The sequence below is a fragment of the Aspergillus novofumigatus genome (assembly GCF_002847465.1).
Source record: "Aspergillus novofumigatus IBT 16806 chromosome Unknown P174scaffold_5, whole genome shotgun sequence".
In the NCBI taxonomy this organism is placed as follows: domain Eukaryota; kingdom Fungi; phylum Ascomycota; class Eurotiomycetes; order Eurotiales; family Aspergillaceae; genus Aspergillus; species Aspergillus novofumigatus.
The window spans coordinates 1,068,509-1,093,808 of NW_020194278.1; the positions used below are offsets into that span (position 1 = coordinate 1,068,509).

Genomic DNA, 25,300 nt, shown 5'->3' on the forward strand with positions numbered 1-25,300 from the left:
GACGATAGTTGTAGGATGAAGCAATTGCATTCGCGAGCGTGACTGAAGGAAGCAACCACCACGTGATCATAGGCACGTATAACCAGGAAATCTTAGACATTCAATACCAGAATAACACAGTTTATAGGAGGAATTAAGAGGGTTATGGACACGCGAGGTTTGGCTAAATTGCTTAGGACCAACCAGATAATCCGTTGGCATCCAGGCCTCTGGGACTTATATAAACATATGGGAATGGGATGAAGGCATATCATGAAATCTAATATGCGCTGTCCTATATCTGAGACATGAGCCTTAACACTCGGATGATAAACGTTGTCCCTTTAGAATCAAGAAGCTTGATCGTGAGAAGGGCTGCTCGCTGTGATCCACAATCCAACCTCTGCATCTGTATATTCCTATGGTCACAGTTGTCTATAGGACTCGAAGGTTACTTATTGAGCATGAAAACTTGTTAAGAAGACAATGATAGATACTTACCGCCAGCTAAGCTCATCACAACAGTCAATCTTTCCCCAGACCTATTATGTGTACTCAAAAACAGGAGAGAAAGGTAGGACTCAGACAGACTCTACCGGAAAATCAGTTGGTCACCATCGCCATGGCGATTTTAGTGAACAAGAACACGGACCCTTTCTCTGGTAGACTCTTTCATCTCTTTTGCTCCTTCAGAGACCCTCTTTAGGAAGAGCATCCGCTCTACAAGGAGAAAGGATTCATAGATTTTTTGTTGAGATACCAGAGGTCAACGCGCTGTCAAGACTGAGAGAAATATCAATATCCCATCAGATTTACGCTGAATTTTACCAGCGCTGAGTAAAAAAGCAGGTAACGCGCCATGATATCACGTCCTGAGGGAGCTCTCTGTGTCCCCCAGGAGCCCGCGGAAATAGGATGGCAACCGAGGACATAGAGGGCTGGGTTTTCGAGGCAACAGAGTGTTCGCCCACGATGATGCAGAGGGCCTCAGTCACCAACGCCCTAGAAGCCTCTCTGATCCACTGAACCTGAGCAGCCTGGAACTGAGTGTCAAACACCTAGCAAACTACATGCTGATGTACCACTCCACCTGTCTCATTGGCAATAGCTTGGAGAGTGACAAAGAGACAAACTCACCCACCTCCCCAGTGAAGATGAGTAAAAGTCATTCTCCAACTGAGACCAGTGACGTGGGTAAGTGGGCTAGCATTCACTTTCTTTCCACCTAGTTCTCCAGATGTCTCTCAACCGCAGGTAAACGCATCGCTAACTAATGCAAAGAAGTGGAAGAAAGGCAGAATATCAGCCCAGAGCAGCTCATTACTCGCTTATCTGCAATTAACTTGATACGCGCAAGAACCATCACTCGCTTGTCTCCAACAGAGTCCCTCTCCTCTGGGGACACCTTCAGCCCATTCAGCGACCGTTTTCACTCGTCCAGTGCGCATTCTGCAGAGTCAAATCCCAGCTCAGTTATCACCATGCAGCCAGTACCAACGTCGCGAAAGAAGAAGAAAAAGACCAGGAACAGGAATAGGGGCGGGAACAACCAAGAATCTGTGGGCGAAGGCCCCTCTGGCAATGGAAACCAGACACACATGCGCCAGACACCTCATGTCAGACCCAATGTGGACTCGTACATTCAAGCCCAGGGCGAGAAGGACAACCAGCAGATGAGATCGCCAGAACCGCCTGACCCTGCTATGTCTCAGAGCAATTCGACTTCTGCAGACTGCGCTCCATCCCAAAGTGAATTTCAAAAAGGTGACGCAGACCTGCAGCCGGGCCCCGGCACTGTCGAAAAGCCTTCGAGTCTCATGCTTAACCTGGGAGAAAATTCTGGTAGCAGTGTTACTTCACTGCATGACAAAGTGATCTCGGGTGGAGAAGCTTTTCCTGTGCCATCCTCTCAACATCCTGGTGCCAACAAAGACAGTCGCAGACCCGCGAATTCAGCAAAGAAAAGGCTGCCTCCCATAGAAGAAGCCACAAGCGAAGCTACACAGGATTCCCTGAGCACCGATGCGTCTACTTCCACAGTGAGAAGCGAAATCCTATTAGCCAGAACGCTGGTTCGAGACGCCTCTCCATCTAAGGCTGTAAGCACGATATTGACGGCCGACGAAAACGTCCCGGGCAAGCCGGGGTCAGAGAAGGACTTTTCAAGCGTTACTAACCTTGACATTGAGCAGAGCTCGCTGCAGACCCCTTATTTTGAAGACCACGAATCACCTCATTTCAGCAACAGTCACTCTCATCCGTCGCCCCCGGCAGCCAGTGACGTTTCAACGCTCTCCACACCCGAGGCTCACGGAAACGTCTCCAGTCAGAGACCAGAAGCTTTCTTTTGGCAACTCAGTAGCCATGGATTTCCGTGCGCAAAACGCAGCTGCGACAAGCGATGCAATCTCTGGGACGGAAGGACTGTCATCTGCCCTAAGTGTGGACCATTTTCCGAAGTTCGTTATTGCTGTAAAGAGCATCTTCTCCAGGATATCAAATGGCACTGGATCTACTGCGGACAAATGACCTTCACAAAGCCCTGTCGCGAGAACTCAGTTCCTCGAGACGTGCGAGATGGCCCACCATTGGTGCCCTGCCTTCATCCCTATGATACCCCAGAGCGTCATCGCCAGGCCGTGTACTTCAACGTCAATATTCGTGAAGGAGATTATTTCGTCTTCTCAGACTATGCAGATTGGGCGCAAGCAGGCTTTCCCGAAAACAATCTCGAGATGAGGTGTTCCCATCGGGTCCTCTACACAATCAAGTTCGAGGATCGGGAGAAGAAGGATAGATTCCGACGCATCCTCGCATCATGTCTTTTCAGTGAGTCATGATCATCAACCACGCGCGCCACTGGGATTGCCTGCTAATCGAAGCTTCATCACAGTGACTATCGAAGTCCACGAACTGGTCGATTACATGTACCGACTAATCAGGGACGATCTGCGGTCTAAGGAGATATGGTCCCCCGAGGTCGAGAACATGCTCAAGTATCAGATCCACTCTGAATTCGCAATCAACATACTGCCAGATATCACCGGTGAGAGACACGCTTGCGAGACCGACTGGACCGGTAGCAATCGTCGCCACTGCCCGGATGCCGTCTGCCGCGGTGAATATCGTCGTCTTCTCGGTTCGGTTGGAGGAAATGGTCATCGCCAGACTGTCGATCATTTAGAAGAATCTTTTTGGATCTTGCGGGCTGCAAGAACGACTCATCCTGATGTGACGGACGTGCATGCGCGCATGAGAGGGGAGGGCTTCGAGGCCGTGGCGGAGGAAGATAGAAGGGTATTTCAGCGCGGAGAAGGATGGGACGGTGCTGAAACTGGACCTATGGAAATCGAAGGCATCAATGCTTGAAGGTCTCTCTGACGACTAAAGACTGTCGTGATTTGTCTTGGCGATTTTCACCTTGAAGATAGTCGCTCCAGGGTTTGGTTATGGTGGTCTGTGAGAGTACATAGGAATCTGGATGTAAGAGTAGATAGTCATCTCTGGTCAGTTCCTTCCACTATGAGCATAATGAATACTCCGCCATATTACCTCTTTTCCCCAGCCGAAAGCCTCAGAGCGATCTGCAGAAATGATATGCAATGATGATGCCAATATGTTCTTCAAAGGCTAGATTGACATGTCCTGAAGCAAGAACAACAAGACGCTGAGATATCTGAGATACAATAGACAGAACGAAAACCCGCTAATCTAGATTTTCAAGTCCTCCGCGGCCTGCCAGAAAGCTTCATTGCAGCCCCTATAAACGCGACGCAAGTTCTGCGCACACAAAGCCCGGGGAATGTCCATCCGTCGTTCGCAGCGCATTTCACCGAAGAATCCACCGAATTCTGAGCGTTCTTACTTCGAGATGTATTTCTTCAGACCGCGGAGCCTCTCCTTCGCTGTCTCTAAGACATCATCGTTTTTACAGACGGCGAAGCGAAGGTAGTCTTCGGCGATGTGGGCATTCGTATCGGTATAGAATTCCGTCGGGGGGATGGCTGCCACCCCAACTTCGTGGATCAGGAACCAACAAAGTTTGAAATCACGAGGACGGCTGGCGACATGGGGAGGGAATGGGTAATCTTCCGGGAGTTTGACGGAAGACATGTTTGCAAGGACGAAGTAGCCACCCTCAGGATCAGAGTACTAGTAGTAATCAGTAACGGTAGCTCTCTTGGACCATCTGCAATAGACTCACGGGAATGTTGAGCTCATCAAATATTTCGCAGAAGCGTTCCATTTTCTGCTTCATTTCCGTCCGGCTCTGGTCCCAGAATCCGACCTTGTCCGCCTGCTCGAAAGCCACGGCGGCGGCTTCCTGAAGGGGAGATACACTGCTGTAGCAAATACGCGTGTGTGCAGCGGCGACATACTTGATGAGATGCTCCGGTCCGATGAGGTATCCTACACGCCAGCCAGTAGCGTAGAAGGCCTTGCCGGCGGAGCCAACCGTGAGAGTACGCTCCCAGAGCTCTGGGGACAAGGTAGCAATTCTAGTAAAAGGGACGTAGTAGAGGCGATCATACACCTCGTCGGAGAGGATAATAAGATTGTGCTTCACACATAGCTGACCAATGCGTTCAAGTTCGTCGCACGAGAAGACTTTTCCGACTGGGTTGTGTCTGATGCGGTTGTCAGCTTCATACGAATGCAATTGATCTGGCTCACTCACGGTGAGTTCAAGACCTACAGAGCGAGTTAGCTATTGTCTCAATAAGGAAGAATGATACTCCTTACAATCATCTTTGTCTTCGAATTGATCGTCCTCTCCAGTTCCTCGAAGTCTATCGTCCATTCAGACGCAGGCGAAGTCCTTGTCGCACCGTCCCTGGGAGGATGAAGGGGGACATATCGAATTGTACCGCCAGGCATCTCGATGTTGCTGATGTATCTATACAGCGCGTTAGAGAGATCGGAGGCACAGGGTCAAGGTTCCCTACTGGTCAAAGAAGGGCTCGAAGATGATGACCTCGTCTCCGGGTTCAATGAATCCCATGAAAGCACTCAACATTCCTGGTCCGCTGTCAGCAAGCACATCCAAACAGATGTCTTATTGCGCCCAACCTTCATTTGCGCCGGTGGTGATGGAAACTTCCGTATCCGGGTTTATGGTTCGTCCGAAGGAGGAAGAGTATGCGTCGGCAATGGCCTTCTTAAGTCGGGGACGGCCCTGTATCGCATTATAAGCCGAAAGCCAATTGCCAGTTCGCTGAATCGCAGTGCTGTACCTTCGTGGGCGAATACTGGTTGCACTCGACCCGGTCGAGAGCTTCCTTGGCTGCATCAAGAGCGAATTGAGGAGGGTTGTAGCCGCTGTTATATAAATTTTTATCAGTTTTTCGTCCCTACTCCTCCGAATGAAGTGTCACTCACAAGAAGCCTTGACCCATGTTCACAATCGGCTGGACCGGCGAAGCGGCAGCGGCTTCGTTGACAATTGACCTGTTGCACCATTAGGATATAGTTCCACTCTGGTCCAAAGTGCCGCAAAAGGTATACGCACCAGACATCCTGCCTCTGGCCCGCAACTCTCTTCGCCGGACGAAATGGATCTGGTCTCGCTGCTGTCGCCGACATCGCTCTCACTGTTCGGCTATGAAGGCGGGGAGGTACAGCTTTGAATGCGGATACTGATAATGATGATGCGCTTCTGAAACTGTGAAGGACTGCTAACGAGGCAGGACTACGAGAAGAAAGGAACATATGGACAAGGAGGAGATTATGACTGCCAGCCTACAAATAAATAAGAACAGTGGGTTCCTGGTCGAGGGGGGGGGCAGTATGGGGCATTTCTGACTACATCCATGGGCGGTGATTGCCGATTAGCACAATTGCGTGCTCCGCCTTCAATCGGAGGTTACATTCTTTAAGGGCATTGTGCCACAAGACTAAAGTATGATTATCCGTAGATGACTGTTCTGGGCAGGATTGACATGAGGCTTTTACTGGCTGCTTATAATTTCTGCTGTGCTTCATTTCTCTTCAGTGTTGCTCTTCTATATCCTCAAAGAAGCAACATTGTCAGGCACTAAGGCTGTAAATGTGCGTCATTTCAAGAAGCCCGGATTACTAAACACAGTCCAGCGTAGGTGCCCAGACGCGTTTCACGCGTCAAACACTGAATGGTTAGTTAGGGCCAGGATGCAGTGATTCTCATTCATTCTTCATGGTGCCTCCACGAAATTTGTCTGATTGATCACCCATTCAAAAGTAGTCATCGCTTATGGGCCAGTCATCATGGTTTCCTGTCCCATTTGCGGGAAATCCGTTCCGTCCCTAAAGATCAACGACCATATCGACTCCAATTGTGAGAACTACATTGAGGAGCCGACATCGAGCACGGGGGAGCCAGGATCTTCTCAGAAGACTCCAGTACCTAGCTTCTTTCAGCCGACCTCTGCCCGAAAGGCCGCCTCCCAAAGCATACCGCAAAGTGATTCCCCGTCCGCACCTTCACCGCTACGACCCGTCAACGGGAAACGAACGATTACACACGAGAAGGAGTCTGTCTTGAACGGGAACAAGCCGGATCAAGATGAAGTGCAAAGAGAGCCTAATCCGAAAAAGCCGAAGGTGAACGCGCTTCAGAAAGCAGCACCTTTGGCTGAGCGTATGCGGCCCCGGACTCTCGATGAAGTCTGTGGCCAGGAGCTCGTTGGGCCGAATGGTGTACTCCGCGGACTAATTGAACAAGATCGAGTCCCGAGTATGATTCTCTGGGGCATGCGGGGACGGGTAAAACAACCATTGCAAGAGTCATCGCGTCGATGGTAGGGAGCAGATTCGTGGAAATCAACAGTACCAGTACCGGGGTCGCGGAATGCAAAAAGATATTCGCAGAAGCCAGAAGCGAGCTCGGTCTGACTGGAAGGAAGACGATAGTGTTCTGCGATGAGATCCATCGCTTCTCCAAGTCACAGCAGGATGTTTTCTTAGGCCCTGTAGAAAGTGGGCAAATCACACTCATTGGCGCCACGACCGAGAATCCGTCTTTCAAAGTCCAGAGCGCTCTCCTTTCCAGATGCAGGACCTTCACATTGTCAAAACTGAGCGATGAGGACGTCAAATCTATCCTTGACCGAGCTTTGAGAGTGGAGGGTCCCAACTATTCACCGTCCTCAATCGTAGATGATGAGTTGATTGAATACCTTGCTCGCTTTTCTGACGGAGACGCTCGAACATCCCTCAACCTTTTGGAGCTGGCTATGGACTTGTCGGGACGTCCCGGCATGACCAAAGAAGAATTGAAGCGATCGCTTACCAAGACTTTGGTGTACGACCGCGCAGGGGATCAACATTATGACACAATCTCGGCCTTCCACAAATCGATCAGGGGCAGTGACCCAGATGCTGCTCTATACTACCTCGCACGCATGCTGCAATCTGGCGAAGACCCTTTGTATATTGCACGTCGCCTAGTTGTTGTGGCTTCAGAAGATATCGGCTTGGCAGACAACAGTATGCTGCCACTTGCTGTTGCTACTCACTCGGCCGTCGAAAAGATCGGCCTTCCAGAAGCACGCATCAATCTCGCACATGCTACAGTAGCCATGGCGCTCTCTAAAAAGAGTACTCGAGCGTATCGCGGCTTGAACAATACTTTTGCAGCGTTGGGGGAGCCGGGGGTTGCGGGCTTGCCAGTACCGATCCATCTGAGAAACGCCCCCACTCGATTCATGAAGGAGTTGGGGTATGGGAAAGAGTACAAGTACAACCCGAATTACCTCGATGGTCAGGTAGTGCAAGATTACCTTCCAGAGAAACTACTTGGCCGGAAATTTCTTGAAGACCGAGATCTGGGCACTAAGATTGACCCTGATCTTATAGCTCGGGATGAACAACATCTGGAGCCTTGAAGTGATTACATCGCTTCCTGTATGAATCAAGAAGCGAATTTGATCAAGTAGCAGTTCCTCTTCAATCGCAACCTAGGGGACAGCTAATGGGCGATTTCCGACTTCACTTCTTGGCAGGGTCATCTACTCTCCCCAACGGATATTGAGTTGGTTTAAACATTGCCATTCTTCCCATGAACAACTGATGATGCTATAGGTAAATAATCAACGACGGGAAGGTCAGAAGACCTACAGCTTTTTTGTCGAGAAGTGCTTTCTGCCTTAGGCTGCAATCCCAGTTGTGTCCAGTCGACTCCAGCGCAGACACTGCCAGGAATTGGTCTTATTTGGCTTTGATGGTTCAACCAGAGAGCAGTCGCTGTTCTGCTCATGTACTGAGCACTCAGCCTTGTCCGTCTTGCTTGCTGTCGCTCTTGCTTGCAGACTGCTGAAGGATGGTGGTTGCTTGGTGGAAGGTTTGTTGTCGTCATGCTGGCCTTGCCCTAACTTTGGGTCTACTGTGACTCCTACCTTCTCGTCATACTTCGACGACAACACACCTCGACCTCTTCAGACAGTGTCTCCTGAACTCATCATCCACCATCTCTCTTCTTACGTCTTTCGTTACTTATCGAACCTCTTTGAGACCGCCTTGAATCTACCTATACACTATCTTTTTGATTTCGATCGTCTTTACTACGCACGTAAAGTAATAGAATCCGATACTATGTCTTATATTCCAAACTCGGATCTTCCCTTCCTTCCTTCGCAGTTTGGATCGTTTCAAACATCTTTTGACCCTCGACATCAGAGCAGAGAACTTCCAAATGGAGGTGTAAGTTAACCCTGTTCCAGGCTTGAGGATGTCTCATTTCTTCTTCTCGCTGCTCAGATATCTGAACCTTTTCAGTCAGTATTTACTAACTCGCCCCCAGCCCACTATGGAGAGTCCTGCGTCATCATCACACGAAGCTATGATCCATCACCAAGCTACATACGATACCCCATCATCTCACTGCTTCAATTTACTACAAGTACAGTCACTACAGCATGTACATCATAATCGTGTACAGCATTTTCCTGTTGCTGAAATGGACTCTCCGTTCGCGCGCGGCCCTACCACTGAACTCATGGTAAACCACCACACTTTCCCAAACGGCATGGTAAACCTTACCAATGCCCATCCAGTGAACTTCTCCCAAGGCTTCAACTGTTTTCCTTCTCCCGGGCCCGTCATCGCTCCAGTGTCAGTCCCTTATGGTACACCGATTCAAACGCCGAATCCACCACCGTCGAATGTGAATTTGGAACATCAGTTATCCGCCTGGCCGTACGATACCCTCGGAACTCGCACAGTGTCACCGGTTGAGCATCATGTATATGACTTCGCATCATCGGCCGATCGGATTCCTTCCGACTGTAAGTGACTCTTTCCCACGTTATTTGTACATATATTAACCGAACTAGTCACATCCCAAGGCTCCATGAACCTTTCGGGGGTCCACTGTCTTCCTCCAGCCCGGTCACTCCAGCAGCGTCGATCTCCTGACAATGTCTCCGGGTTTACATTTGTGATGGAGGACGGAATAAGGCCAGCTCGTCATCGCGAGTCGCGAGTACAGACCAAAGAGGAATCAGACGAGAGAAGAGAGAAAAATAAGAAGCTCAAGGAAATGGGAGGCGTTTGCCTCTGGTGTTACCGCATGAAGAAAACCTGCGAACCGCAACTTCCTTGTCCTCGTTGCCAAGACAGCAAATCCAAGTGCATCAGAAGACCTGCAGAGCTGTCCTTGCTTCCCTGTCAGGACATGCACCAAGACAGTACTTCGTTCCAAACGCCAAAACCTGAAGATATCTTTTCTTCTCTACAAAAGATATCTCAATGTGCGTCTTCCCAGGCTGTGGTCAGCTTCTGTCAATGCAACGGCGAAGTGATAGATTACTGGGTCATGCATGCGGCTGACCTCGACGCTACAAATATGAACACTTCCAGCGGTTTGAGCCAACAGCTAATTCTTAAGCTCCTGAAGTGCGTTCAGTCTAAAGAGATGGATAAATTTGAGACGCAATTCCCTGGCAGCTCTCTTGTGCAGACTGCTGTGACCATGCACAAGCTGCTCTCGGCGATTCTATGCCTTTTCAAGACGCAGGTATACGTGCGAGCGACTGATTTAGAACAAACAAGGATCGTGATGTTCTACGTGCTGGCTCTCTGCCTACGAGGTCTCTGCGAATTGTCAGACGAGCTGGGTTCCGAAGCCTACAGCTTAATCAAACAGAAATCAGACTACGACGGGGAGCCTGCTGGCATGAAGAATGACTGCAGCGGTGCAAGCTGCGTCAACCCAGTTTGGGTGGCTGTCGGCCTCTACCACCGAGTCCTGGAAGCCCTTTCCAGCTTCGAACTGCCACAGCCAATGGCTGGCATATTTGCTGATGTTAAAATTCGCTCAAACATGGTACTCTCCAACATCTATTGTGTGAAGGAGAAGATCCCGCACGTATTCGGGTCGAAGCTGGAGAAAGAAAAACTGGAGGCCGAGAAGAAGGTGTCCTTTGAGCAACATATCCCGCCAGTCTCCTGCTGTCAATACTTCAACGTCGCAATCTGTTCGCGCCCTTTTGATCAGAATCTACCATCCACAGACATTCACAGACAAACCTATCAGTCTTCGGATGTCTCATACGATGCTGAGTTTCTTCTTAACGAGAGTTTCGAGTCTCCAACTCTTGCCGCACCTTTCCTCGAAAGCCAGCCTCAAGATCTCTCGCAGATGACGGACGGTGCGGACGACTGGGAGAATTTGGAAGCAGAATTATCACAGATTTATCCCTTCGACGAAAGCCTCACCGACTCTGACGCATTTGGAAGAAACACGCTGCTGGGTGACTGGTCTACCCCTTCCCCGACCGACTCCTGGGGTGGAACGACGTTAGTCAATTCGGCTGACTCTAGTATGATTGGAAGCTATTAGCTGCCATCGGCTCAAGTTTTCGCTCCAATATCACCATTTTGCTGCCAGAATTCGCCCACACAGGACAACCCAGCAGCGATATGAACACCGAAATCTTGAAACAAATGTATTTTGGCTCTGCTCTATGGATTCCTTGCAGGAAAATCAGTTGGCTATTGTGTTATGATCTCTACAATTTTTTTTGCAACCCAGTTGGCTTCCTGAAACGAGGACCTGGGCGGATCTTGTTACATGTGACATAACCTTGCTACACGATACCAAAGGACAAAGATAGTTTTGGAACCAATACCACTGGATTGAAGCGATTGCAATTCTCTGTGCTAGTAGTAATATAAATTAGAATAATTCTCCAGTGACGTGCAACGACCATTTTGATACCTAACATTCTGTTGTATGATCGCCCAAGGAACAACAACAAGCTTTGTCCACCGCTTCGCGTCTGGCCGCTGCGACTGCTTCCAGCGCGTTTCTCCGCAGACAAAGACGAAACAAAACCCCACAATTAGAACACCACAGCATTGTCTGATTTCCATAGCCTCGAAAATTACTGTCTAATATCTTCCTAGTCTACTCTCCCTTCTACCAGCGCAAAACTTCTTCTCTACCGGCCCGTGTCCTGGCGACACGCTTTCAGGAACAAACAGCCATCATGGCCTCATCGGCCCACCAACCGTTCGGATCTCGCTCATACGGAGGCGGCAAATTACCCGATCGATCGGTGAACGCAAATGCGATCCCTTTCAGCGCGTCGTCCTTCTCTCGGCATCGCGGGCTGGGAGCGACAGGCCCCGGCGAATTTGGCGCAGAGGCCGCGAAATCAACGCAGCAGGCAGCGCCTCAACCTCCCGTGCATTCGCAGACACATGGTCCCTCGCAGGACTCGAATCCGTTGAATCGGTTGACGGAGGAGCAGAGGGAGGAGATTAATGAAGCTGTAAGGGATCTGATACGTTTCGGCCGGTGCCTGTGCCTGGTTACCGCGACGGTGTTCCGGACGGAACCAAGGCATATGGGTATGGGAATGTTTTTCTTGAGGATCCAGCTAATATGATATGATGTGGTGGATAGTTTACGCTCTTCGATCTCGACCGAGACCGCCATCTAGATTACCATGAACTCCGCGTCGCGTTCCGCGCTCTCGGCTTCACGCTTTCGAAACAAGAACTCATTTCCCTCCTCACGACTTACGGCGTCCCCCGGCCCCAAGTACAACAGCAATCCGCGGCACAGGCAGCGCAGCATCAGGCGCAGTCGAAGGCGACGCCGGCCACAAACCCCCAGCATCCTTCCAACCTCCTCATGCCGCTGTCGGCCTTTCAGGCCGTGACGGCCGTTAAGATTCTGGAGCGGGATCCGCGGGACGAGATCCTCCGGGCGTTTGAGCTGTTTGACGAGGGTGGGAAGGGGTACATTGATCTTGAGGATTTGCGGCGGGTTGCGAGGGAGCTGGGGAGACGGGGTTGGAGGAGGAGGAGCTACGGGCGATGATTGAGGAGTTTGATTTGGAAGGGGTGGGTGGTGTTACGAGGGATGCGTTTGTGAGTATCTGCTGGCAATGATGTTTGCGCTGCTATCTGCTTGTATATGCTTCTTCTGTCATGCGTGGACTGGTGCTTTTTGAGTAATGGAACATTTTCCTGTCATCCGTGCTCTCGTCATCAGATCCAGCCCCGTTCTTCAAGGAGACAATCGATGGGCGTGTCGCGTTCTTGAATTTAACCGGATCCAACGAGGTCTCCGAAATTATATTAGACAAGAGGTTTACACCAATGCCACTCGGTTAGCCAGACCAGTGTATGCAATGCCCCATATCCCGCAACGAATGCACGCCTCGAGCTCCGGCCGTGGGCCAGAAGTAGCTTCCTGTCAGACGTACTCGTCACTCGCTGCCCAAGTGCCAAGGGGTCGTTTGGTTAAACGAGCTTCAATATTAGCGTTAGTCAATCAGTCCGAATCACGGCGTAATGCAATACATCCGCCACCATTACCTAAGAGCATTGACATCTGCTCCTAGCTCGATGACCCTTCTGTGCCATTCCTCTCATCTCCTTCCCTTCGCTATACGGTGCACCCATAGCCAATTGTTTAGTACGGGGAAGGAGTGAGAGATGGGAGGGCTAGTCTTCCGTATCATCCTGCGCATCACCATGGGATTCAAGGTACACACAAATATCGTTCATTACAACCCAGCCACGCCAACCGCCTAAGCTGAAAGCCCAACGTTGTTGGTGGCGTCTATATCACTTCCCCTTTCAAAGAGAAGGACAATCGACTGGAAGTCAGACAGCCTAACTGCGTAATGAAGGGCTGTCATGCCCTGGTTATCTCGAGCCATGATATCGGCTCCATATTCCAGCAGCAGTTCCAGGGCCGCTGTGCTGGGGTCTAGCGCGGCCCTTGTGTAACGGCGTCTTTCCAGACAGGTTTCTGCTCTCGGTCATTGCTCCATTGTCCAGTAACAACTTAATGATGCGCATTGATGCAGGCTGGTTGTAGTGGTCCAGTGAGACGGCAAAATGTAAAACAGAGTGTCGATGCTCGTCGAGAGCGTTGACGTCTGCCCCAAGTTCGATCAACTTGTGAACAACAGCTTTTTCCCCTTTTTTTACTGCCCAGTGCAACGCTGTAGCGTGCTGGTGATGGTGGTGGGAGGAGGAGGAGTAGGAGGAGACTATTCACTGTAGACGACAGACGCTCCATCACTTGGGCCATGCTATTCACTCAAACAACAGTGCCAGTACTACGCATTTCCTATCTGTTCAAAATTGTATTCGGAAAACTCGAGCAAGCTTTTCATCATCTGTCATCAACACATCTTACCCTCAGGCCTCAGCCAACATGTTTCTAACAAACCTCCCTTGTGAATTGATCATTCTCATTGGGGACTTCCTCAAACCAAAAGACCTAAATGCCCTAGTCAAGACCGCCAGCTCCTTCGCGAACCTACTGGGCCTTCGTCTCTTAGATCGTGGCCTTTCCGACCCCAAGCTGGAGATACTCCAGTGGGCTGCTGCCAGAGGAGACGAGGCAATAATCAGCAAGGTCCTTGAACGCGCCGAGCACAGCCGCACCAATATCCCTGCCCACATAAAAGATAGCATGCTCATGACTGCCGTCTCGCATAGTCGGGTTGACCTACTTGAATATCTCGTTCGCACCGTTGGCGCCAACCTCTCTGCCATGGTAACTCATGAATATTCGCTATTGCCAAGGACAGCATTGCATGAAGCCGCTGAACAAGGGAACACAGTCACTACACAAAAGTTGATTGAGCTAGGGGCCGACGTGAACGCGCTTGATACTGGGGGCCTATCCCCGCTGCATTACGCTGTTTGGAAACCGGGCCGCGAAGACGCCTCCGCAGGTGAGGCCTGGGATACGGACGAAGAATTAGAGTCCGGTGCGAACTCCATAGCCATCCTACGGTTGCTTTTGGGACACGGGGCACAGACAGAAGCCGTCGAGCCCGATCGACGGCAGACTCCCTTGCTCTGGGCTAGTATTGATGGAAACACCGAGGCCATAAGACTGGTTTTGAATCACGGAGCAAATATTAGCGCAACTGATGACGAGGGCTGCACAGCTTTACACCTTGCAGCAGAGTCTGGAAACCACGAGGCCGTCCAGCTGCTTGTTGATAAGGGGGCTGATATATTTGCCATTGATTACAACGCTGATACTCCCCTTGATCTCGCAGCGTCCGTGTCGGTACGGGAAATACCGAGAAAAGCGGGTGCTCTGACGGGTCCTGAGCTAGGACGCGAGCTGGAAAGGCTTTTAGGTGATCGCCGTACCAACGATGAGGTATAGCTTCTACTGAGTGATCCGTTTCTGTATTGTGCAGCATCCTTGTCCGCATAGAAGTCTGTCCGTCGCGAAGATTGAATGCCAGATCGATGAGGAGAGGACTGAGGACATGTACCCATGTACCTCTCTGCAGGCGGGGATGATATCCTTGTCTATCAAGTTTCGGGGCTCGTTGGTCGGCACTGTTGCATGCACCTGCGGGAGGGCATCGATCTTGACAGGGTCGAGCTCGCTTGGGGCCAGGTATATGGTCTCACCAAAGACAGCTTGCATGAATGTATTTAGCTAGATGACTCGGCCCTTCTCGAAGAAGAAAATTGCAGCCAGGCAATCTCCGTTTGAAGAATTTGAGGAACTTCTGATAGTCCGACATATCGACAGAAGGTTCTATTATTCACACCAGTTGTATGCAATTGCCAAAACAGTACAATGGATTAGTCAAGTATTCGGTGAATCTCACAGTGCTGTCTATGGAATCAGAGATTACATACCTTCATACTCTTCTACTGCGATATACTTCGACACTTCGTCCTCACCTAACCTCGCATCACCTCCTCAGACACAATGTGTTTACTGAATCTTCCCCCAGATTTGACCCTTCTCATTTCTAATCACTTGCGGGCCCAGAGACCTCAACTCTCTGGCTCGAACATCTCGCGACTTCGCACACTTCTTCGACCCACTTCTCCAAGCCCGCGCTGTGATCGACCCCATGCCCGTCCTTCTCTGGCCTGCCAAAAACGGGCGTAGGGGGACAATCCACAAGATCCAGAACATTCATGCAGCATAAACATATCGAAATGGACAGTGCATTGAAGGCTCGCCTGGTGATGGTTGCTACTCGGTATGAACAGGTCGACCTTCTGGATTAGCTTGTCCGCGCCCTCGGGGCCGACATCTCTGCTAGAGTCCCCGTGTACACCACCGACTATGCTCCTCATTCACTAAACGGTGCCATATACGCCACGCCGACAACGGCACTCCATGCTGCTGCGTTGGGACCGGATGAAGCCGTAACGCGGAGGCTGATCGAACTCGGCGCGCGGACGTCAATGCTGTTGACGGAGACGCTGCATCTCCTTTGCACTATGCCGCTGGCAATCCAACAGGAACACCAGCAGTAATTCGCTTGCTGTTGGAGCACGGCAGCAAGACCGAGACAGAGAATAGTTGGTAGGCGAGACCGTTGCACCTGGCCGCGGAGTGGGGGAACGTAGAAGCCCTCAAAGGGTTGCGGTGAGAGAAAGAGACGAAAGACGAAGAGATAGAGGGTGAACTTAGAATGTAGCATATGCAAGCTACGTACTAGTTATGGAAAGGTCGCGAGCTTAGGTTGATGCTCATTCTATGTGTGAGAGAATTGCAGATGGACAGACCCAGAAGAAACAGGAATTGTGAAAATCCCCTCATATCAACGAAATACATGCAGTAGCGAGGAGGATGGTAGTGACTTATTTCGGCTGTAGATGAAGCCACCATGGACCAAGGTAGCATATTTGCATGTTTGGGAAGGTGTTCATGACATCCATACACATTTAGGGCCAACTGCATCTGCCCGCAATGCGGTTAATAATTCTCTTAGAAAAGTGCAGCTATATGCAAGTAATGCCAACCAAAGCTAACTATGAAATCAGATGTGTGAAACAGGTCTGACATCTGATACGCCCGCAAAAAAACACCAGAGCCTAGGATTCCAAATGCCTTAACCCAGACCATAAGTAAAGACTCTCTAACTCCAAAACATATACAACCGGATATAAATGATAGTGTTATGCAAGTGTTGCGGAAATCAATCCCGCGTGGACCGTGACGGTAAGAAGGAAAAGATCAGGCATATCGTGTTGCTGGCTGGTACGGTCCGGGATACGGGGTGGCGGCTCAGCCCGGAGCCCTTGGTACCCTCTATTAGGCCCGGCCCACTGTCCCATTTGAGGTGGCGGTGGTGGCATAGGGCCCGGCCAGGGCCGCATCGGTGGCCGTTTGACGACTGTTCGTGGCCGGCGACAGCGGTTGATCATACACCAGAGGATGGAGAGGACAAGTAAGCCACCAACACCGCATGCGACGCCAATGACGATATTCTTGTGTTCCTCGATCCAGGATCCAATGTTGGAGCCGTCGCACCGCCCGTTGTGGCAGTAACCCCCGCTACCGCAGGGGGTTCCATCGAGGAAGTTCTGGTTTATACTGAAGCATGAACCCAGGGAAGGGGATGTACAGATCAATTCGCATGACGAATCGAATTGCGGGCAAGCGTAGGTGTTATTGTCGTGGATCAAACTTCCCATAACGGCCCGGCATTGATAGTCACGGCTGGTGCATTGGCCACTGGCGCAGGTCAGGCCAGAGATATTGCCACATTGTTCTCCGTCCTTCTTGAACGAATCCGCAGGACAGGTGCTCGAATTCCCAGTACACGTCTCTTGCAGATCACATTCCCCGAGACTAGCTCGGCAGACGGTTCCGGCGGCAGAGAATTGACACTGCGAGCAGCAGCTGTCGTTGGCATCATCGCACACGGCTCCATTCTTGAACTTGCAGGTTTTGGCGTCGCAGCAGGGGTTGTTGCCGCAGGATGACTCGCCGCCGCAATCACAGTCTTCGCCGGCTTCAACAATACCGTTGCCGCATTGGCTGCCGGTGTAGGTGACGACGTTGCGATTATCAGACAGACAGCTGGACTTGACACTGTTGCGACCTAACGCAGAGCAAATGTTTCCAATTGTGCATGGTGAGAACGCGGTAATATCCGCTCCTGTACTCGGGTTCATGATGTACTTTCCATTGGCATCACAAGTTCCCCTGTTGTACGGACAGCATTGAGAGGACGCCTCCAAGTTCTGCGCGCAGGTCATACTGTCGCAGTCATGCACCGCTCCGAAGGTGTGGCCCGACTCATGTGCAAAGACCTGCCATCCACCACCCGACACGCGGACCACAACGTTGGTCCCGGATACCGAGTTGCTGCCATCACCGGTAACTTCCGCATTACAGAGTTGTCCAAGCCATGCCAAACCCACCTCGCTGCCGGTAGGGCAATTGCTCATGAGCGTCCAATAGGCATTGCCATCGCTCTGTTGTCCACGCCACTGGGAGAAAAGATTGAGTCGCTGAGTGATGTTGCTTTGATCACATGGCATGTTCCACTGTGTTGAAGCCGGCGCAGTCTCAGGACACGTCTTGTCGGTCATGGTGAGATTTCGCAGGCCGATGGAAATATTGAACGACTTTTCATAGACGTCCGAGGCACTGTTGACCACGTTAATGATCCATTGCTTGGCAGCGTCGTCGTTGTCGAACGAAGCCCTGAAGGAACAATCTGCCGCAATGCCGACCAAGGCCACTTGTTTGGTCTTGGGACACCCGGATGTGCTACCGATGGTTTGAGCCAGATTAACACCACCCGCATTTCCTGAAACACCGCCAATATCCGACTGTCGTTTGCTGAGACCAAACAATGAGTTCAGCGACATGGAACCATAGCTGGTCATACCCAAGTCCATGTCTTGAAACTCAGAGCGGAAGATCGGATGCTGCGGGTCACTGTTGAAACCGAGCTTGTCGGCCTGGCAGGACGACGAGCTGATCAAAGAACGCTTCAACTCATTGCGGACCTGTCGAATCATATCGGAGTCACGATAGACAACCATATATTCGTCCTTTCGGTCGGGAATACTGGCGTCCTCGACGCGCTTCTTCTGCAAGTAAGTTGACTTGAGTTCAACGTGATGGTTGTCATTATCGACACTGAAAACTCCTTCGAACAGGGGTTGGGAACCGTCCCGTTGGACATAAATCCTTGCCCATCCCACGGGCTTCCACAGACCATTGTCTCTCCTCAGCAGAGATTGCCCTTTGAAAACCTTGTGTTCATGTCGTTGGATGGGCTCCTCACGATGGATGTTTCCTTCCGCGTCAAGATACTGCACGTATGCATCATCGGCTAGGATATCATGGTTGGGTTCTAGTTCTAATTTTATTGTTTGATGTTTATCTGAAAGTTCGAAAGTGACATCGAAATCTGTAAGGTGGTCGACCTCGTGAGAGGGTGTGTTGATTACCGCATGTTCAAGTATCGAGACATGTTGGATGGCACTAGGTTCTTGCGATCGGGCTGAACGACATTGGATGATAAGTTAGCTATCTCCGATGAAGACTCGTCGAAGAAGCAATGCGAACTAACCTGCAACCTGAACAGATAGGAGTGAGAGTGCACTCGCAACAAATGGCAGAGCACTTTTAGAAAGAAACCTCATCTCCGTCGACAAATGGACGGATGTACGGAACCCCTTGACTCCAATCAAGCAGGCTGTGGAACGTAACCTTCTCCCTATATTCTTTCAATCTCATAAGGGGTTCGAATGAATACTGGCATCAGGCAACAAGATAAAAGAATGGCCGAGGAAGTAAGATGAAACAATGTCTTAGGACTTGGTCGGATCAGTCGAGAACATCAACACAGAGATATGCACCCTGCAAGTATCTTTCGTCGTCTTTGAAAAGAGAGAAAGCGACCCGAATCAGTATCGGACGAGAAGAGACTGATTGATGCTCACACTCCAAGACACTTAATTCACCCTTTGAAGAACAATGGCTGACAAGAAGCCTCCACTAGGATCAGACTAATAGGGATGACGGTCGCTGGGCGCCAGGCAGATCCGTTTTACTGGGGCGCAGCGGCTTGGCGGTACCAAAGATGAGAGCCGGAAGAAGCGAATGACTGAATTATGCAGAAACGAACTGGGGTCTGATCATATACGCAGTAGAAGGATGAGACAAGATGGTTGACGGTGAGGAGAAGTTGTTGCGGAGGAGCGCGGTAAAGGTGGAGCGAAGATTCCTGATGCACTCGCCTCTCTCACAAAGGGTCCTCAGGGTCTTGTAAGAAACTGTCGGGAGAGGATTTATGCCATTGCCATCAATAGTAGTAATCGTCGAGGATAATTGAAAGGCTTATTAATCGTCATCTGAATACATTAATACATCGTTAGTCTTATTGATGGAGCATTAAGATGGCGAATGGCCGTTGTGCATTCCGTCGTCCAAGACAACCCTCCACCATAACAAGGAGCAAATGATCACTGCCAAGATCGGTTGGCGCCTGTGGCTGGATGTCCTGTGGGCCATTTTAACTCGAACATACGTATGCCTATCTTACCAGATTGAGTTAGAACAGAAGATTCTAGGAAGCACTTCTAACGCGAAACATATCTCACCTCGGAGGGTTTTGCATGGTTCATGCTAGACCGATCATATAGCGGTGACAGGTTATTAGTGGTGCTGATGAATGCTCACCGTTTGCATACGAAACAAAATAGAAAAATGCATAGGCATCAAGGCTACTATTGTGATATAAAAAACTTCATCACATCATCCAAATTAAAGATGTGGTAGCTCATGGACATAACCACAGCCCTATCCTCGAACCCAAGTTCTCAATCACCCGGTGCGGTGTGGTACGTCTCATGAGCAAGCATGGCAAAATAGGGTATCAATGTCCCGCAAATTGTGCAGGCGACACACGGCGTGTCGCCATCTTCGTCGCTCTCCTCCCAGGTATCGTTGGCTCCGGCGGAATCAACCATCTTCGAATCCATGTCTCCCTGAGCGATGCCGCTGAAGGTGATCTTCTCCAGCTCTGGCGTAGGATCATCCCGCTGCGTTGCTTCCTGTTTACGGAACATCTTCCCAATATCTCGACCGCTGCTGTTCTTCTGGTCACCAGCGCGCTCTATCATATTTGTCACGGCAATATTCAGGACACGGAGATTCCAACCCGAGTTTTCAGGGTGAAGCTTGCGGAACATGGACATCGCCATGTCCTGCACAAGTCGCTCTGCCAAAGCGTCTACGTTCTCATCGAGGTTGAAGATGTAGGATGGAAGAGGTGCGGAACGAGATATCCGGTTGAGGCCATGGCGCTCTGACTGATCGGAGCCTGGAGCTGGGCGAGGACACGTTGAGAGACGAAGAGTCCTCGGGTGAGCCACCCATCGGAGCTGTTGCTTTGCATTAAGAGCATCAGCTGCAGCGGGCTCGCCGGCTGGGAAATGGACATCAGGGTCCATCTCAGTCAGATCAACCCGCATGCGCCGGATCAAGCTGATTGTCAGAGCAATCAGCTCTTTCCTGACCTCTTTGAATGTGTCTAAGCGACCGTATGAGTCCTCGATGCTGATTTGTGTCGGTAGATCTCGAGCTTGTAGAACCTCAGTGTTATCCACCCCGTGTATCAGCCCCCATATTCGCGCCCCAATGCCCCTGGGAGATCCTGGGCCGCCTAGAACTTTTTCTAATAACAGAGGGCCCATGCCAGGGAAAAGACGGACGTCTCCAACCGTGACGGTGTGGTCATCTGAGTGTGGTTTTGTATCGCTAGTCCGTACTACCTCTGTTCCGGCCCCAGCTACAGCCGTAGTAAGGAATGATTCGATTTTATGCGCAATTTTCGAGCCTATTCCAGGGATTTTTCTGATCTCATGAGCATCAAGGAAGTGTAGCACGTTGCTTTTCGCCCCATGCTCCGCCACAGTATAAGGCGGCAGAAGAGTTGTCTGACTGTTGGGCTTATGTGTGTTTCCAACTAGCTTTGCGAGAAGCTTTGATGTGGAAATGCCCACAGTGGCAGTGTAGCCCTTCTGATACTCGAGCTGGTTTCGAAGATAAGCTGCCAGATGTGACGCAACCAACAGTCTATTGCGAAGCCACTTCGAGTCCGCGTCTGTTACAACGTCGGAAACAGCTGGATAGGTGTGTCCTTGAAAGTCTGTCGCATCGTAGGTAAAACCCACTGTGGGATCTCGACGGTCAAGGTGAAAGAATGAGTTTTTGAGGTCATTACGATTCAGCATCTCGACATTGTAGGTAATCATGTCGGACACATCGAGAAACACCTATGCTTGAGCATTATTATGGGGGCCAAACTGAACGCATAGGTAGGGTATCCACTCACCTCATCGAACCCCAACTTCTCAACTCGCTTTCCCCAGACAAAGTCCCGAAGAAAGAGATAGAGCTCCTTGGAAGCATTGCGGAATCTGGTGAGGTCTTCACCCAAAACAATGACAACGTCCGGACAGATCTGCTTCGCTTCCTTGATCAGCTGCAGTTTGCGCAGCCCTCGCCGTCGAGCTTCGTAGTTACAAGTCACCACGATCTGCTTTTGTTGAACCGCCAGAGGCAGGGACTTGAGCACTGGCTGTTCCGCCTCAAACACTGAGGCATAGAAGCAATCATAATCCTGTATTGTTCGGGGGTGATTAGCAATCATTACCATAACCTAAACGACCATTCTCCATGCTGTTCTGCGCGTAGTTACGAAGGACACTAACAAAATGAATGATGATTCGACCGTCATCCCTACGAGGCGCAGCCATCTAGGTTGGTCAAAATTTGGAGTCGTAAGGACCCGTCTTCGCTCGATACGTGACTGTGCCCCGTCCACCTGATGCTGAGGTAATGCTTTTGTGCGGCATTGGTCCTGTTGGTGGACTATCTAACGGTGGGCATTATCGAGGCTGCAAAGGAAAGTCGGTGGGAAGATACCCGATTAATTAGCTGATATATTAAGAAAACACATCAACAGAGTCTGTGTTGATGGAAACGAGCCAACGCGAGTACCCACGTTGTCTGACTCAAGAACAGAGCTGTTGAGCGGCGAGATGAAGTTATTCCAACAACGAATTCCGCTGGAGAATATGATTGGACCGGAGTGGAGGCTGGGATTGTGGCACAGAAAACTAAGTGGCTGGAGGTGGAGATGTCCACTCTGGCATCAGATACACCTACTGAATGTTGCCTTATCATTTTGAATGATCTGAATGGACTACTTTGTACAGAGTAGTAAGGATCTTGAGGACTCGAGCTGGAAAGCTACTGCAGCTGCGTATTACGCTGACTCTTATATTAAGCATACCATCGAATACTCTGATGATCCTCGTGATGAGTAGAAGGGGAGGGATATGCCACCAAGGCAGTCTCTTGCAAGCAATTTTAGAGACCTCCAAGCATTTAAAGTCACTCTGCAAGTATTGGTACACTGGAGCGTTTCATGAATCAGTGCATTCTAGCTTCTTTGAGCACTGAACAGGTATGAAGTTTCTTCTTCACGATCGGGTTACGTTTGATTAACTCGGTACCCTGGAAGAGTTGAAACATCTGTAAGAGACAAGCAGTAGTGGAAACAGGAAGCCTCCGTGCTGGACAAATCCCATGACTGAGATATCTCCGAGGGTGAACAGCTCGAAACGTTGTTCTCTGTCTAGTCTAGACACTGTCAAACTGGAACTGTTTCTGGATTGTCAAAAAGGTACAAACTGAGGAATGAGGAACCATGGTTCATGTAAGTCCAGACTCCCAACGCAAAAATGTTACATTACCGTACAACGCTTGGATACCGTTTTGTGACTAGTATGTATTAAAACGTAGTACTCCGTACTAGAAGCCTTCCCCACCGCCTCGTGTCTTGCCCTGATCTTTTTATAGTACCTGGGTAAGGTAGACAGTCTGTACCTGGATATGGGACTGGACTGGAAGTATTCCAGGTACCTACAAGCTGTCATGTCTTGTCTATAAACGGAGTTTAGGTGCCAACATTCTATAGATAATGTGATGATCCCATCAGATATCGTACCAGATTGTCTGATTTTGATGTTATTCTGACGGAAGGTTGAGTCTAGTGGTGAATAAGTTGGACTTTACGATCGGATCGACAGTAGACAGGCAGACATACGTATGTGCATGACAGAAATAGACCAGCTGCTCCAGGATGGCGTCCAATAGTCCCTGCACCCTCTGAATAACACGCCTACTACGGAGTCTGAATGTGATAGACGCTTTTTCTTCTTTTCGGGTCAGATAAAGCTCTCCTGGAGTACTTTCACTCAGTGTGTCTCTCTTTTCATCTTCTTTTTCTTCATATTCACATCCATACTTTTATCCCTTCCGACTCTTGCCTGCGAAAAGACTGCTCAGAGTCATTATCGCCAAATTTGCCTCCGCAGTCGCATTTCTATAATAGGAAATCCCCCAAGCGCCCACCCGCTCTCCTCTACTACTCTTCTTCGGCGTTGTATTTCTATTCTTATTTTTCAAAAATTTTTCCCATCTCTTAGTAGATATCTTATTATTTCTATAATTCCCACTTAGCTCCAACGTCTCCATCGATTCTCCGACGGTTGTCTTATTGTTGGAATCCGGTCTGGCCAACTGTGGGCTGTACTTACAGTCTACTCCCCTCCATAGCCTCTTCGTGCGGGGCGCAGACCGTCCTTTCGCTCTGTCTTGTCTCCTCTACTTTACCTCGATTTCATCCTTATTTCCTCGGGCTCTCCTCGCGATCAAATTGCGCCATTTCCCAGGTCTCCCCTCTCCGTCTCTTCGCCATGCTTGCAGCCCCCATGCCCCGTTACCGTCGCACCTTCACCCCCTTCTGATGTTGATCGAACGAACGCCCACACAATATCACAGACCTCGTGTCAAACAGGCATCGCTTCTACAAATATGTCGTGCGGCGTATCATCAAATGCGGCAGGCGACCGGCGGTCGAACATCCCACAGAGACCGAAACTCACGCTTCAGACCAAATCACTACCAATGACTTTTGGCAGTTCAACAACGGGGCTGTCTCTCTCGTTAGCAGCCGGTGCCACAGCGTCTCCCACTGTGCGCAACACTTTTAAAAACGCCTATGATGTCTCCTCCTGTCCGCCCTCTGCTACCGTGTCACCCTCCAAATCTTCCATGTCAAGATTCGGCAAACCCTCGTCACCATATCCCACTATTGCTAATGGGAATCCATATCAACAACCTCTTGGGGTGAAGAGTATTCTTCGGAACTCGCCATTAGAACCTACTGCTAGACGGCGATCGATATCCGTGGTCCCGAACGGGCCTAATGGGGGATCGAGCTCGCGCAGAATGTTCTTCCCCGCCGAGAAACGGGTGAGCTATCGGTATCCACTCGAAGAGGAGATTACGACCGTGCACTACACCGCGCGCCATTCCGACCTCACTGACCAGGTGGAACATCATCCTTCCGGAGAGGCTGGCTCCGGTGAGGCCTCGGATACCGGTTCTAGCCGTACTTCGTCCGACATAAACACCTCCGACGAGGACGAATATCGCACCACATCACAGTCTCAAAGCGAAAGGAAGAAGAGGAAACCTTTAACTGCGGAAAGACAGATTCGTGCAGTGGCACTATTGGACGGGCTTGAGACCGATCCGTATGGTTCCTCCACTCCCCAGACACCGCGCCAGCATCGCATCAAGCGCCGTTGCGAATGGAGATGGACCTTGGGACCATTGGAAAAGCGGAACGAGCTTATCCAATTACCTCAAACACCCGAGGATGCATCTTCTAAGCTTCTTGGGGTCAGCGGCGCACCTGCATCGGATGTGAGCACTCATGATGACAAGGACACCGAGAGCTTAGCCACGAGTGACTCGGAGGATAGTCGGTCTTCCAGCGCTTCTGAGCGGCTCTCCAGCCCAACTTCATCTGTCGCATCTCCTGAGGGCAAAGTCGATGGCTCAAACGCAGATCAAGCCCTTGAGACTGAGCCACCAGATACCGATAGATCTGAAAATTTCGGATCCCTGAACTATACCACCTCGCATTGATGATTGATTTGGTTACGATTTACGTCATATAGACACGCATACTCCTCATATTGAGCCGTTCAGCACCTTGCATCC

General features: G+C 50.3%; 8 protein-coding genes across 8 annotated transcripts; 5 read left to right on the forward strand and 3 right to left on the reverse strand.

The window, feature by feature from the left end:
* Positions 1-980: 980 nt before the first annotated feature.
* Positions 981-3,348, forward strand: P174DRAFT_391098 (uncharacterized protein; the record flags this gene model as incomplete). The annotated part of the gene is made up of 3 exons (XM_024823505.1): positions 981-1,173; positions 1,363-2,808; positions 2,873-3,348. The coding sequence occupies exons 1-3, from the start codon at positions 1,050-1,052 to the stop codon at positions 3,346-3,348; spliced, it is 2,046 nt and encodes a 681-aa protein (XP_024681253.1). The 5' UTR covers positions 981-1,049.
* Positions 3,349-3,462: 114 nt separating this feature from the next.
* Positions 3,463-5,749, reverse strand: P174DRAFT_442525 (kynurenine--oxoglutarate transaminase). Its single transcript, XM_024827594.1, has 9 exons — positions 5,489-5,749; positions 5,359-5,427; positions 5,214-5,298; positions 5,050-5,155; positions 4,926-4,998; positions 4,723-4,876; positions 4,658-4,671; positions 4,184-4,607; positions 3,463-4,131 (listed from the first exon to the last, which is right to left on the reverse strand). The coding sequence occupies exons 1-9, from the start codon at positions 5,560-5,562 to the stop codon at positions 3,841-3,843; spliced, it is 1,290 nt and encodes a 429-aa protein (XP_024681254.1). The 5' UTR covers positions 5,563-5,749; the 3' UTR covers positions 3,463-3,840.
* A 473-nt stretch (positions 5,750-6,222) lies between these two features.
* Positions 6,223-7,841, forward strand: P174DRAFT_461205 (ssDNA-dependent ATPase MGS1; the record flags this gene model as incomplete). The annotated part of the gene is made up of 2 exons (XM_024829974.1): positions 6,223-6,691; positions 6,742-7,841. The coding sequence occupies 2 exons, from the start codon at positions 6,223-6,225 to the stop codon at positions 7,839-7,841; spliced, it is 1,569 nt and encodes a 522-aa protein (XP_024681255.1).
* Positions 7,842-8,761: 920 nt separating this feature from the next.
* Positions 8,762-10,795, forward strand: P174DRAFT_373248 (uncharacterized protein; the record flags this gene model as incomplete). Its single annotated transcript, XM_024822486.1, has 2 exons — positions 8,762-9,239; positions 9,288-10,795. 2 exons carry the CDS (start codon positions 8,762-8,764, stop codon positions 10,793-10,795), a joined length of 1,986 nt encoding a protein of 661 aa, XP_024681256.1.
* Positions 10,796-11,137: 342 nt separating this feature from the next.
* cdc31 (putative cell division control protein Cdc31) lies at positions 11,138-12,590 on the forward strand. The gene is made up of 3 exons (XM_024827595.1): positions 11,138-11,729; positions 11,864-12,229; positions 12,250-12,590. Exons 1-3 carry the CDS (start codon positions 11,445-11,447, stop codon positions 12,352-12,354), a joined length of 756 nt encoding a protein of 251 aa, XP_024681257.1. The 5' UTR covers positions 11,138-11,444; the 3' UTR covers positions 12,355-12,590.
* A 3,917-nt stretch (positions 12,591-16,507) lies between these two features.
* Positions 16,508-18,858, reverse strand: admB (ADAM family of metalloprotease ADM-B; the record flags this gene model as incomplete). Its single annotated transcript, XM_024829975.1, has 3 exons — positions 16,508-16,589; positions 16,625-18,716; positions 18,786-18,858. The coding sequence occupies 3 exons, from the start codon at positions 18,856-18,858 to the stop codon at positions 16,508-16,510; spliced, it is 2,247 nt and encodes a 748-aa protein (XP_024681258.1).
* Positions 18,859-19,635: 777 nt separating this feature from the next.
* P174DRAFT_504783 (putative DNA polymerase iota) lies at positions 19,636-22,427 on the reverse strand. The gene is made up of 3 exons (XM_024831225.1): positions 21,934-22,427; positions 21,555-21,842; positions 19,636-21,495 (listed from the first exon to the last, which is right to left on the reverse strand). Exons 1-3 carry the CDS (start codon positions 21,976-21,978, stop codon positions 20,038-20,040), a joined length of 1,791 nt encoding a protein of 596 aa, XP_024681259.1. The 5' UTR covers positions 21,979-22,427; the 3' UTR covers positions 19,636-20,037.
* Positions 22,428-23,995: 1,568 nt separating this feature from the next.
* On the forward strand, positions 23,996-25,225 carry P174DRAFT_442531 (uncharacterized protein; the record flags this gene model as incomplete). The annotated part of the gene is made up of 1 exon (XM_024827596.1): positions 23,996-25,225. A coding segment is annotated over one exon (1,230 nt), but the record flags the coding sequence as incomplete, so codon positions are not given.
* Positions 25,226-25,300: the final 75 nt, after the last annotated feature.